This window comes from Drosophila montana, unplaced genomic scaffold (genome assembly GCF_035044405.1).
Source record: "Drosophila montana isolate Dmon_TW-CO22-7 unplaced genomic scaffold, ASM3504440v1 contig_2481_1, whole genome shotgun sequence".
Taxonomy (NCBI): Eukaryota; Metazoa; Arthropoda; class Insecta; order Diptera; family Drosophilidae; genus Drosophila; species Drosophila montana.
In genome coordinates, this window is record NW_026997351.1 from 912,501 (window position 1) to 925,004 (window position 12,504).

A 12,504-nucleotide genomic window follows, 5' to 3' on the forward strand; every position below is an offset into this window, starting at 1 on the left:
TTAAAAAATTAGCGCAGCTGTCACATCAATTGGAAATTGGAAATAATGAATGAGTGAATGGATGAATCAATAGTGGATGGGGGACACTTGCGAAAAGTGTGAAGAGGATAGCGCAACAAGGCAGGCAAATAAACAAGTTCAAGGCCAAATACAAACACACACACACAATACATATATTTATACACTCACCTCCCGTTGGCTGCCGGCTGCTCAACTGCTGCTGCCTGCAGCGGCAAAGTCACAAACGTTGTCGCCTGCGTCGACGTCGGCGTTGGCGTCGGCGTCGCTATCACAGTGTCGGCCAACACAGGCCTATAGATGAGCGGCTTAACGTTGCGTTCGATGTCATCCAGGAAGACGACATCGTGCACGGGTATGACCCGATGATCGGACACATTAAAGTGCAGATCCCGGAAGGGTACATTTAGCAGGCAGCGCAGCGTGGACGAGGCGGCTGCGTCCGTATCATGTGACGGCAACTGCAACAATAACAACAGACAATACACTCGAATTAGTTGTAATCTAATTGGAATTGTAAATGCAATTGAATAAGATGAAGCACCTTGATTTTCCCATTGGTCGCAGAGAACATTGAGCAGAGTGCAGTGCACAATAAAAAAAAAATATAACAAAATTAACTAATAGAACAACCGCATAACACTCGGCTGTGACAACTTGTAAGCACACAAACACACACACACACACACACAGCACAACAACAAAAAATATATAAAAACAACAACAATTTCAACACGCGTGCGTACGACGCGTTGGGCAGCGCGCAGCGGCAAAGAAAATGGGCAAAACAAAATGAAAGAAAAAAAAATAAAAATACGAAGTCTGGGCACACGAAAGAAAACACAATTAACTGTGCTTACGATTTGTGATTTTTCTTAATTAAAATGTTTGTGCCACATGCATAGCTCATTGGGCTGCGGCTGCGGCTGCGCCTTCACTTTGCATTTCACTTGCCCAATGCGGCAGCATTGCGACAGCCAGCAACAAAAACAACACACACAAATTCACACACAACAGCAATTTAATTTTCTTGAATGACGCCTGCTGCGCAGCCCCCGTACGCTAAGCAACTGCCGCCGCTCTCCAATTGGTCCATTGGGTGGCGATCAGTTTAAATCAGCTGCTTAACTGGCTGTTTAAAGTCTAGGTGGCAACGCCCAATAACGCATGCCAATGCTGCCAGACAGCATGGCTAGCGGCTTTAGCCAACACTGATACACAGCATTTGACAGCACTGTGTAGATAGAAGCAGCAGAGGCAACCAAGCAAGCCATGAGAAATGTAAAAATTTTATAACATTTAAAGTACAAACAATATAAGCAATATTATAATATACCAGCAAGCAGGTAAGTACAAGCTTATTGCGTCAGCATTTGTTTTTGCAAAGGCGCAGCCCAACATATTCCGCGCTGCTGTGCCCAAACGTACACTGCTGCGTCCATTTGTATATACGCGAGTGCCTGCGTATGCGTGTGTCTGTGTGTGTGTGGGCTGGCGGCAAAAACAATGGCAGCATAAAGAGAGAGAGAGAGAAGAAAAAAACATGCTGCAGCCTCTGACAGATTGGCTCCAATTGCTTTGAAGGCAATGTCAAGAAAATTTAATATTATTCAATTTCTATTGCAATTGTCATTATTTAATTTGTTTTCTTTTCTGCGTGCATGTGTGAGCACGCTTTTGCTTTTTTCTCAGAATTTGTGCAGTCGCAGCAGCGAACTCGAAACATTTGCACAGTCTCGGAGACAACAAGAACAAGCACTAACGATCTAACATAATTTTTTTTTGGTGAGTACTTGAAAAACAACAAATGCAACTCTATGCTAAGCTTACTTGTGTTGCCAGATTCTGTTTGCCAATTGTGCTGAAGCTTAGCGCGCGCCCGAGAGAGAGAGAGAGAGAGCGAGCGAGCGAGAGAAGAGTGGAGAAATGTCGCATACTATTTTGCTGGTGCAGCCGGGCGCACGTCCAGAGACTCGCACATATTGCGACTATGAGAGCGTCAACGAGTGCATGGAGGGCGTCTGCAAGATCTATGAGGAGCATCTGAAGCGGCGCAACCCGAACACCCCGACGATCACCTACGACATCAGCCAGCTGTTTGACTTTATCGATACCCTAATTGACATTAGCTGTTTGGTCTATCAGAAGAGCACCAACACGTATGCGCCCTACAACAAGGACTGGATCAAGGAGAAGATCTATGTGCTGCTGCGCCAGGCCGCGTTCAGTCCGAATGCCTAAATCAAAATCAGCCCAAACCAAATACCAACAACAACAACAACAACAACAACAACAGCAGCAGCAGCAGCAAAAACAAAATATCGAAATAGAGAAGCAAAAACAAATCCACAAATTAATTAAGTTGTTTCCAACTGATTTCTTTGTAATAAAGAAGAAAACTAATAATAATTATTATGCTAACACGTTTAGCAGCTGTGCAACAAACAACTCGAAACATTACGTATTTTGCGGATTTTCTTTTCCAATTTCCAAACTTACATAAGCGTAGACGGCGACTGTATTGTTTTATAGGCAAATGCTCTACAAAATGATAAATGAGAACCTTAATTTTTTTGTACTGTAACAATAATATAATGTATGTATATATATACAAATGACAACAAAAGCTGTTTATGCTATTTCATTGGGCGGCACAAAAGACTTCCCATTGTAGAGTATTCAATGTCTGCTAAACTTGGAGCATAGTTTAGACGATTTTGTAGAAGAAGCAACATACATTTGTCTTTGTCAGCTTTTCGGAAATCTATAGTTTATTTTGCATTTTCTTTATTTTTAAAAAAAATATATGCATGCAATTGTTCATATATTCCTGTTGAATCTGTATATATACATAAAAGGTTAGTTAAAATTCGGCAGCTTTTCGAATTATACATAACTAGATAATACTTAGATATGTATATAAATAGTTACCCAAACACATTCAATCTATCTTTATATACTCCATTCCGCTTCTTTCATAAATCCCTTTTTTTTTGTTTCTTATATGTAAGCTCTTCCAGAAACTAGAATCTTTTGCATATATAGATTGCAACCTTCTCTTGAGCAGGAGTTTTTTTTTTGATTCAAGGCCTCAAAAAGTACGGATAATTAAGACTCGCTTGTTATTTGTATTTATAGAAATCATAAAATTTAAGAAAATATTTATAACAAAAAAGCAGTGTTCGTGTATGCGAGCGAACACTGTACTTTCTGTTTCTGCCAAATGTCTACAAATTTATTGTATTTCTATTGGGTTTTTCTGAGGAACTCTTTAAAAAAACCCCGACGTAAACTTAAATTGCGGTTAATAATTTTCGAAAATTTATTTTATGATGCATTTTAAATACATTTTATTGATGCCGTCAGCTTTTTCCTATCTATACATACATACATATATCTAATTATATAGAAAACGATAAAAAAAAAAATATATATATGTATTTACGTGGCTAATTGCGTTCACATGTTGCAATCTCTCGAGTCTCTTGGCCCAATTTTGAACGCTTCATATTTGAGCTGAACTTTGTATTTTGTTCATAAGTTAAACACATTATTTGAATGTGACAGCAGAAAATGCAAAAAATTAAGTGGAAAATGAAGTTTTTGACATTTACAAACAGAAAATGCAGTTTGAACCGCGAAGTGCAGGGTATCATAAAAATAACTGTTAACTGGCAAAATAACTGTTCCCGTAAACTTCCGACAATTGACAACTTCAAATTTAAGCGCACGTGTGTGTCCGCATGTGTAGGCGTGTGTGTGTGTGCGTGCGTGTGAATTAAGACAAATAGAACCTTTGGTCGTTTTGGCGATAGTAGCATCAGTAGCCCGTAACGAGAATGAATAACAATAGCTTTAGAAATACAACAAAAGCAACTGCAAAGCTGAAGCTGGCTCAGCAATGGCCTTGGCAAGCGTCGGCGTCTACGTCGGCTTCAACGTCGCCAGCACCAGCGTTGCCACAGCTGCATTGAACTTGGCGTGCGTTTTTTGTTGTTGTGCTTTTTGTTTTAATAATTGCATACATATATATATATATTATTTTTAATTAGCCCGCCAACTTGATGTAATAAACGCAAAAGCTAGGCTATTTGATTTAGTTGTTGAGTAGTTGATATCTAGAACTGGTTTTAGCACCTGTTGCGACTCCACCGACCAACAACAACAGCGCTCTCAATGTCAAGTTCATGCCGTATTTGGCCACACAAACGCACAGACAGACACACACACACACACACACACACGACGCACATGAAAACTGAAATGCAACCGTTGTGGCTATCTCTTTCGTTTTAAAGATTTCTTTCGTGTTGCGTTTTGTAAGTTCTTATTCGCATTACATTTAATTAGATCTATACAATAATAAACGTATATGTTAATTTAGTTGCGTTCTCTAGCTCTCTGCTCTCCCGCTCTCTTTCTAACTGTTCTTTATTCTACCTCACTTATGACGCATTTGCCGTGCTGGAGCAGCCTCAGCTTCATATTCCATTTCATATTCCAATTGCAGTTTGGGTTTGCCGCGTCTCTTTGATGTTGCTGCTGCTGCTGCTGTTGTTGCTGTTGTTGCTGTTGTTGCTGTTGTCTTTGACTTCTTCTTGGCGTCGCCGCTCAGCTTCTTCGTCGATTTGGCGGGCACTTGGGTATCCTGCGTGAAATGTTTACGTTATTTAACACTGTTTATTGAGCAGTTAGTTTTCTTGTCAAAAGCGCGGCTCGAGTTGGAGTCAAGATGCGCGCGCGCGCGTTCGCCGACTGGCGCTCGATGTTGAGCGCTTTAGAAGTAAGCAAGACGCCGCCGCAGCCGCAGTCACAGTCGCAGCGACGCCAACAGCGCTGCAGCGGCGACGCCGGCCGGCGACACAAGTGCACGAGCTTTAGAGCAGGCGAGTTGCCGTCAGCTTGACTTGTTTTCATTGCAAATTATGGTAATTAGGATTGTGCAATGATTTTGCATAAGAGAAGAAACAAAAGGAATATAAAAAGAACAACAAAGCCAAGAGTCGAAATGACATGCAAATGTCAATATAAAGTAAGTCAAGCGGCAGCGGATGACAAATTGCCAATTTGCGGGCAAAAACAAATATATACGCAGGCATATTTTTACCTCAATATCATCATTATTATCATCATCTGACTGGGCGAAATCACTGTCCATTTCCACCTCTTCGCGCTGACCCGAATCGCTCTCATAGTCAGCCTCATCATCATCATCATCATCATCATCATCTTCATCATCAGTATCCGCTTCCACATACTCTTCCGTATCGTTGAGTGCGCGTCGCAGCTCGACTGCCTCGTCCTCAGATGCATCCGCTTCCATTTCCAGCTCATGTTCGCGCTCCTCCTCGTCCTCCTCCTCCTGCTCGTCCTCGTCCACATGCTCAGCTTCCAGGGCCTTGTTAAAGGCCGTCTGTGAAAAGTTATAGATATCCTTGTACGTGCCTATTTTGAGACGCGTCAACAGCTCCTTCTCGATATGATTATCAATCTTGGCCGCGACGAGCGCCTTCTGTTCACGACGCGCCTCGCGGCGCTCGATCTTTGTGGAGAGCGGCACAATCAGCTTCTGGCGGCGCAGCTTCAGCTTGCGCATGCGCATCAGATATTGTGTGATCTTGAGGAAGCGCTGCTTATTCTTGGCTATCATGTATTTTGGCCAAAACACAAGATTCTCATTGATCTGTTCGATGGCCTTCTCGAAGTTGCGCGACAACTTGATGCGCTCCCACAATTTACTGGGCATATGCGCCCGCTCGGCCGTCTTCATAAACAGATAAATGATGCCCTTCTCCTCGCGCACCGTGGCATATTGCGAGTTGGCCAGCGGGCAGGTGCGGCGCGTGCACAGGCCCGTCAGATTGTACTCATGGCGGCAAAAGGTGCGCGTGTCGGTTCTGCAAAACGGCGTATTCACACATACAAGCTTATATTCAATTTAATTCAATTCCACCTACTTGACTTTGTGCGAGCAGAAGGTTTTGTTGATGATGCTCCAAACGACCTGTTTGTTAATAGCGGGCAGACATTGTCATTAATGGGTAACTCAATTCTACGCTCTCTACTTACATCGTCGTGCTGCATTTTGCGGCTGTTTTATGAATTAACGCTTCAGTTGTATATTTGTTATAAATTAAATTTACTTTTGACTAACACGTGCAACGTGCAAGCGGCTTCAAAATACAACAACAACAAAACACACGGTTCGTGTTTGACATTCGCTTGTCCACGTTCAAAGGCTATCTGAACAGTCGATATATCGATACTATCGGGACTAGTATGCTGTGCAAGCTGCATTATTGGTTATATAGCACGAATATAATGTTTCTGACACCTTATATTTCTGTTCTATATGTAAAATAAAAGCGCTTTTATTGATATCAGTAATTTGATTTTTTGTAAAGCTGTTTGCATTATTGAAAACATACGACATACAACATTGTTTCGCTATTTAATGTTATTAATGTGAGACTACGCTGTGCTTATGCCAAAAATCTTTTGCACACATGCTGCTAGTGCAGTGTGACCATATCAAAATAGAACATTAAAATGTTGCTGCTCAGTGCGTGCTGATTTTGCTTGCAAATAACAACGCGGCGCATTGCATACCTGGCAGCACCGAAACCTATCGATAACGATAAATCTTAAACAAATTGACATTGAATAACTAGAGCTAGCCGCTGTCACTGCCCGGTTTTTTTTAATACATATATATACATATATAGACCCTTACGCATGGTTTGTCACATTTACCTAGTTGTAGTTGATAATAGAGTAAGACGAGCATCAAATTCATAAATCGTAACAACGAAACGAAAGTTCTACAAAAATAACAATATGCAAACCCTAATATTGATGCTTGCCGCCAAAGCGGTGCCACTTTTGGCGCTCATTTTCGTGCTCGCCTTGCTGGTCTACAAATGCTACATAAATGTGCGGTAAGTTGACTGAAATCAACAATTGAAGCCGATAATAATGACGTGCTGCCCAGCTCACGCTTCGACATAACGGTCAACTGTTGGTTCTGCAACAAGAACCTGCGCGTGCCGTTTACGCAGCGCAACAGCTGGACCTGCCCGGACTGCGAGCAGTATAATGGCTTCAACAAGGACGGCGACTACAATCGCGACATCTTGTCGCAGCGCGACTGCAGCAGCCGCACGGATGCGAACAGCTCGCGGGGCAGCAGCAGCGCGACCAGAAATGGCCACTGCGCCAATGCATACTATGCGAACGGATTGACGCCGCCGCAGGAGAACGGCCTGTGCGCCCAGTGCAACGAGGCGCAGCGCTTGAAGATTGAGAAGCTGGCACAGTTTGAGCCGAAGCACGAGTCGCGCTTCGACCAGGAGCTAAAGGTCTATCAGTAAGTAGCAGCCGGGGCAGCTTTGCATTGAGATTAGTTTCACTCACGATTTGCTAACTGCAGAAACGAGCTGGAGCAAAGGTATCGGCTATGCGGCAGCTGTGAGCGGCACGTCAACAAGGTGCTGCATGAGAAAAAGAAAATGGTGCTGGGCTCCAAGTTTCTCAACTTCATAATGAAGGGCGCCGCATTGCTGAAGCAGCCGCACTTCCAACGTCTCGCCCGCGCCCAGCAGCAGCGTCGCCTGGCGCGCTATCAGCGCCTTATGAAGTGGCTGACATTGGTTAACATACTGTGCCTGGTGTGCAGCCTGCCGACGGCCACGCCCGAGCAGTTCAGCTCCATGCTGGGCATACTGGCCAAGCCCTTCTTCTTTGTCTATTCACATGCGCTGACCATGCTCCATCTGCTGATCGACTATGCCGGCGAGTTGGTGAGGGAGCAGCCCCTTGCCGCCAAATTGCTGCTGTTCGCCAACATTCTCGGCAAGCTGATGGTCTACTCGGTGGGCATGAACCACACGCAGGCAGGCCAGGCGACATTCAGCGTCTGCTACACCAGCGTCTATCCGTACGCGATGCTGGGACTCAGTTTTATAAGCAACCTAATTTATGGATTCAAACTGACACGCTACACCGTGCTGCTCGTCCTGTGGAGCATCTATGCCAAGGGCTCCTTTCTGCTCGTCGAGGCCATCGATGGCGTTACCTATATCGTGAGTACCTTCAATTATCTAAACAGCTGTCATAAATAAGCTGGAAGTCAAGTCCATCTCTCTTTTCAAACAATTCTTCATATCGAGCTATGTGATATAGTCCTGCGATTGATAGGATTCTCTCTCTGTCTCTCTCGCAGAAACTGAGAGAGAACTTTATTTTCCATCGATTACTCTAAGATTAGCTATAAGATAAAGTGGTCCGATCCCATTCAAGGCTCCACATGTTAGTCTAGACATCTGCTTAACATACGCTCGACAAAGAGTTGCGCGTGAAATGTTCTGCAGGGTAACTGGCAGTCGGTCAGACTCGACTCGTGTGCTTGAGACGAAACTAACAACGGCCTAATCCCGTCCTCCATTTACAGCTGCTGGGCAGCGTGGTGACAATGCTGCTGCTGAGCGCCAAGCAAAGCGAAAGCCTGGAGCAAATGTCCGCTGGCGAGAGCTTCCATCGGCTGTGCGCGGACGAGTGCATCCACGACGATGAAACGATCAGCATGCTGAGCCAGCAGCTGAACTGCAATGCCAGCAATGCTACCGACAACACCACCGCCAACAATCTGTCGCTGCCTGGCTCCGGCTGTCATAGTCCGCAGCTGCGCTCGCTGGCCGGCGGGCAGAGCAGCCAGAATACGGCAGTTGGGTCGGCGGCGCTGCCGCCGCCATCGGTGCTGTCCCTGGACTCGCTGCACCTGTCCACGCAGCATACGCCCATGAATCGGATGCTGGCCTCGCCGGCGCCCACCTATCACGCCCCGTCGCCCATGTATGCGGCCGGCAGCTTGGACCAGCAGGCCTGGCGCAGCAGCTATAACGCCGTGCAGCAACTGGATGCAGTGAATCTGGGCCAGAGTGGTGCCAACGGCTGGCAGCGTGCACAGTATACGACGGGCCTGGAGCAGCGGCCGCAGTCGTCGTATGGCTTTGGGCTCGATCAGCGTCCGATGACGCGCTCCACCAACAATTTGCTGTTCCCGCCGCGCCTCCAGCTGCAGCAGCAGCAGCAGCAGCAGCGCAATGGCGACATTAGCGCCTGGGTGAATGCTGCCAGCGCCAATGCGCATCCGGACCTACTGCAGGAACCGAGCACGGCCAATTTGATGCACTGCAGCTACAATCGCGATCTGTCGCGCACCTCCTCGCAATCGTCCGGCTTCGAGTCGCAGCTGGGCAACAACAATCCGGCGGCACGTCCGGATGTGCCAATGCCGCAACCCTTTTGGCCCCTTCCAGCGGCGCCACAAGAGCTGCTGCAGCAGCCGCCACAGCCGCAGGCACAATTCCAGCCGCTGAATCCGGGTGTCATGCGCGATTTTTGCTGGTCGGAGCAGCGTCAGGTACGCGTGCCCCAACCGCTTGGCTCGCCGTACGCAGTCCAGAGCGAGCTTGGACGCAGTGCAGCCGCCAAGAGCCAGAACGATTATCGTCCCGGCGACCTGCTGCGCAACTGGATGGACCGCAACGGAGTCGCCACGCAAAAGACCAGCGGCTGATTCGGTTTTGGATCGATTTCAATTTAGTTTTCGTTCTAGTTCTAGTTTACGTTTATTTCGCATAGTTAAATTTTAACGGTATCATTTCATGGGTTCAACAATAAACACACACACACACACACACACACACGCACACACATACACGGAAACGAACTAAACAAATTGAAACAAATTACTATCCTATATCGACTCAGGCATTTATGACGCTATATGATATTATAAATTAACTATATAGGCTATTTCTAGGCATCGTATAAAGTCAAAGATATCTTTTAAAAATATGCCATATATATATATATATATATATATGACATGGTAGAGGGCGTTACTTAAAGTTTATCCGAAAAGAAAATTTATATATATATATTTTTATGCCGAACTTGTTGAGCACTTATCATCGCATGTTTTTCAAAGATATCTTTAGGAACTATGAAAATATATGCAATTATGTATGAGACATTAGTTAGTTATTTATTATAGTCAGGACATTGTTAAACTATCGAGATATATATGTAACTAGATTTGAATGAATTTTTGAATGACATTAAATTTAAATATATGCATTTATATTATTTAAATCGTTTATATATATAGTCTGATGAATTGTAAAAATAAATTTGCTTTCATAACTTATTTATGGACTTCTCTTAATTTAAGACAAAAAAGGCACTATGAAAAAACCTGAAAGACTGCCTAATACATTTATATATACATTTATATATATATATATATATACGCTGTTATAGCTATATATTTAAATGTTAATAAAACAGTTTTTATCATATTTAAATTTGAAACCTATAAAAAACCAATAGCTTTAACTGTTTATTGTTTATCACACAAATACGTCAAATGCGCTCCACTGTGCACTGTGCAGCGTTGCCAGCGCAGCTCACTGAACGGGTGGCAACGCCGCACCAGGCCGGCAAAACAGCTGTGTGCGAGCAGAGCAGCAATAAGAATTTTTTTGGGCTACTGGCCAAAGCGGCAGTAAAAAGTAGAAAGAAAAAAAAAGGAAAGAAAAAAAATCAACTTTGCAGCTGCAGTCAACACGAATGCAGTTACTATATAATCGGAAGCTATATAGCAAGACGCATCGATCGATCGTGGTGACGAGGGCCATCGACACAGAGAGCGGCGACAAGAATTTGGCAACAATCTGGCAAGATGAGCAGTCAGCAGCGGACGGTGATTATTTTCAAATCGGAATCGGACAGCACAGATGTCTATGCGGAGACCTTGCTGGGACACAATTTTCAGCCGCTGTTCGTGCCGACGCTGAGCTTCGGCTATAAGAACCTTGACCAGCTGCGCGACAAGCTCCTGACGCCGGATAAATATGCGGGCATCATATTTACCAGTCCGCGATGCGTTGAGGCCGTCGCCGAGGCACTGCAGCTGGGCGAGCTGCCCGGCGGTTGGAAGATGTTGCATAACTATGCCGTGGGCGAGGTTACGCACAATCTGGCCATGAGTACGCTGCAGCAGCTCTTCACGCACGGCAAGCAGACGGGCAATGCCCGCAATCTGGGCGATTTCATTGTGGACACGTTCGACGGGTCGAGGAACTTGCCGCTGCTGCTGCCGTGCGGTAATCTGGCAACGGATACGCTGCTCTCGAAGCTGGTTGAGAACGGTTTCTGTGTGGATGCCTGCGAGGTGTACGAGACCAAGTGCAGTCCCCAGCTGGCCGAGTGCATGGATCGTGCTCTGAAAGCCGAAAATATTGAGTTTCTCGCATTCTTCTCACCCTCCGGCGTGAATTGTGCGAATGAGTACTTTAAGGCCCACAACATTGCGCCGGATCAGTGGAAGCTAGTGGCCATTGGGCCGAGCACGCGGCGCGCTCTGGAATCTCTCGGACTGAAGGTCTTTTGCACCGCTGAGCGGCCGACGGTGGAGCATCTGGTGAAGGTGCTGCTCAATCCGCAGGAGAGTCGGGAGCGCTTGGTGCGTGAACGTGAACGTGAACGTGAAATTGAACGCATGGATTTAGCATAAATTTGTGGGCATATTCAGACGATAAGTGTGTTTTTTTTTCTTTCTCACTTTTCTTTATTTCAAGTTATATTGACTATTTCTATCTATTTCTATGTGACCTCCATGAGTACAAAATTAGTGAGCCCAGCATAAAATGTTGCGCATTGTAAGTTATTTTTGATGCCAGATACTCACCTCAATTGAAGCTAAATAAATTTGTTTTTTTTTTTTTTCGTATCTAAATTTACATTTGGCCGACATTATTCGAATACCAGCTGGACGCGCCAATAGAATTATCGACTGGCTGTGGCGGGTTGTCGATTAAATACTAGCACCGTGATTGTGCGTAAAGTAAGGAGAAAGTGTTATCGTATACGCATTTTTTATGCTACAGTCATCCGATACATTCTTATTTAAAACTTCGATAAATCGACCAAATCAGATGTCGCTGTTAAAGACGGTCGACCATATCGAGTTCCAATAACTGACGATGCGCTCTGTCTATCGCTAATTGTAGCCATCCCTAATATAAACGATCGCCAGTGCGTTTTGTTAACTTTTAATTTGCGCACATTAATAAGATATATAATTACCAGCAATACGCAGCGACAATTTCAGTACAATTTGTGACAAGGCAAATCGATTTAAATATCAAATTACGTCGCATTGCAAACTCCGCCGCAGTTTTGAAAGCGCAACAAGCCGTCGTCGCATACACACGCAAACATATGCGGAGACACCCAATAGCAGCTCAGCATACTCATACACATTCACAGCTGCCGCCGGCAAGAAGCGGTTGCTCTTTTTATTCGTGATTCTTGTGCTTTGGGTGACGAAACTATCGATACTATCGATTGTGGTGCAGCTCTAGCGACAACGACAGCGAAGTAATTTTTGTGCTTTTGTGCCCGCCGCGCCACTGAAGCAGT

At 44.9% G+C, this 12,504-nt stretch overlaps 5 protein-coding genes and 1 long non-coding RNA gene across 6 annotated transcripts in view; 3 read left to right on the forward strand and 3 right to left on the reverse strand.

Moving 5' to 3' along the window:
• Positions 1-1,133, reverse strand: part of LOC135428497 (uncharacterized) — a 2,521-nt gene extending 1,388 nt beyond the window's left edge. The window contains exons 1-2 of the mRNA XM_064682544.1: positions 563-1,133; positions 190-479 (exon numbers count right to left, since the gene is read on the reverse strand). Coding sequence (XP_064538614.1) covers positions 190-479; positions 563-592 — 320 coding nt within the window. The 5' untranslated portion in view covers positions 593-1,133. The remainder of the gene's footprint in view (positions 1-189; positions 480-562) is intronic.
• Positions 1,134-1,860: 727 nt separating this feature from the next.
• On the forward strand, positions 1,861-2,319 carry e(r) (enhancer of rudimentary). The gene has a single exon (XM_064682595.1). The coding sequence runs from the start codon at positions 1,945-1,947 to the stop codon at positions 2,257-2,259; it is 315 nt and encodes a 104-aa protein (XP_064538665.1). The 5' UTR covers positions 1,861-1,944; the 3' UTR covers positions 2,260-2,319.
• A 1,729-nt stretch (positions 2,320-4,048) lies between these two features.
• Positions 4,049-6,241, reverse strand: Rbm13 (RNA-binding motif protein 13). The gene is made up of 4 exons (XM_064682508.1): positions 6,088-6,241; positions 5,976-6,022; positions 5,126-5,915; positions 4,049-4,666 (listed from the first exon to the last, which is right to left on the reverse strand). The coding sequence occupies exons 1-4, from the start codon at positions 6,100-6,102 to the stop codon at positions 4,460-4,462; spliced, it is 1,059 nt and encodes a 352-aa protein (XP_064538578.1). The 5' UTR covers positions 6,103-6,241; the 3' UTR covers positions 4,049-4,459.
• Positions 6,242-6,686: 445 nt separating this feature from the next.
• On the forward strand, positions 6,687-10,162 carry LOC135428453 (uncharacterized). Its single transcript, XM_064682448.1, has 4 exons — positions 6,687-6,956; positions 7,010-7,384; positions 7,448-8,099; positions 8,468-10,162. Exons 1-4 carry the CDS (start codon positions 6,856-6,858, stop codon positions 9,593-9,595), a joined length of 2,256 nt encoding a protein of 751 aa, XP_064538518.1. The 5' UTR covers positions 6,687-6,855; the 3' UTR covers positions 9,596-10,162.
• Positions 10,163-10,564: 402 nt separating this feature from the next.
• Uros1 (Uroporphyrinogen III synthase 1) lies at positions 10,565-11,611 on the forward strand. Its single transcript, XM_064682271.1, has one exon. It carries the CDS (start codon positions 10,763-10,765, stop codon positions 11,594-11,596), a length of 834 nt encoding a protein of 277 aa, XP_064538341.1. The 5' UTR covers positions 10,565-10,762; the 3' UTR covers positions 11,597-11,611.
• Positions 11,612-11,626: 15 nt separating this feature from the next.
• On the reverse strand, positions 11,627-12,287 carry LOC135428338 (uncharacterized). Its single transcript, XR_010436244.1, has 2 exons — positions 12,169-12,287; positions 11,627-12,098 (listed from the first exon to the last, which is right to left on the reverse strand). It is a non-coding gene; the product is annotated as an uncharacterized LOC135428338 (long non-coding RNA).
• Between the last annotated feature and the right edge of the window lie 217 nt (positions 12,288-12,504).

Excerpts from the sequence above, each read along its gene's own strand:
- Uros1 (XM_064682271.1), top strand. The coding sequence starts at position 10,763 with ATGAGCAGTCAGCAGCGGACGGTGATTATTTTCAAATCGGAATCGGAC.
- Rbm13 (XM_064682508.1), bottom strand. Across the intron at positions 5,916-5,975 it reads TTCTGCTCGCACAAAGTCAA|AACCGACACGCGCACCTTTT; the intron begins GTAGGTGGAATT and ends GCCGTTTTGCAG. Across the intron at positions 4,667-5,125 it reads ATAATAATGATGATATTGAG|GATACCCAAGTGCCCGCCAA; the intron begins GTAAAAATATGC and ends CATTTCACGCAG.
- LOC135428453 (XM_064682448.1), top strand. The coding sequence starts at position 6,856 with ATGCAAACCCTAATATTGATGCTTGCCGCCAAAGCGGTGCCACTTTTG. Across the intron at positions 7,385-7,447 it reads CAGGAGCTAAAGGTCTATCA|AAACGAGCTGGAGCAAAGGT; the intron begins GTAAGTAGCAGC and ends TGCTAACTGCAG. Across the intron at positions 8,100-8,467 it reads TCGATGGCGTTACCTATATC|CTGCTGGGCAGCGTGGTGAC; the intron begins GTGAGTACCTTC and ends CTCCATTTACAG.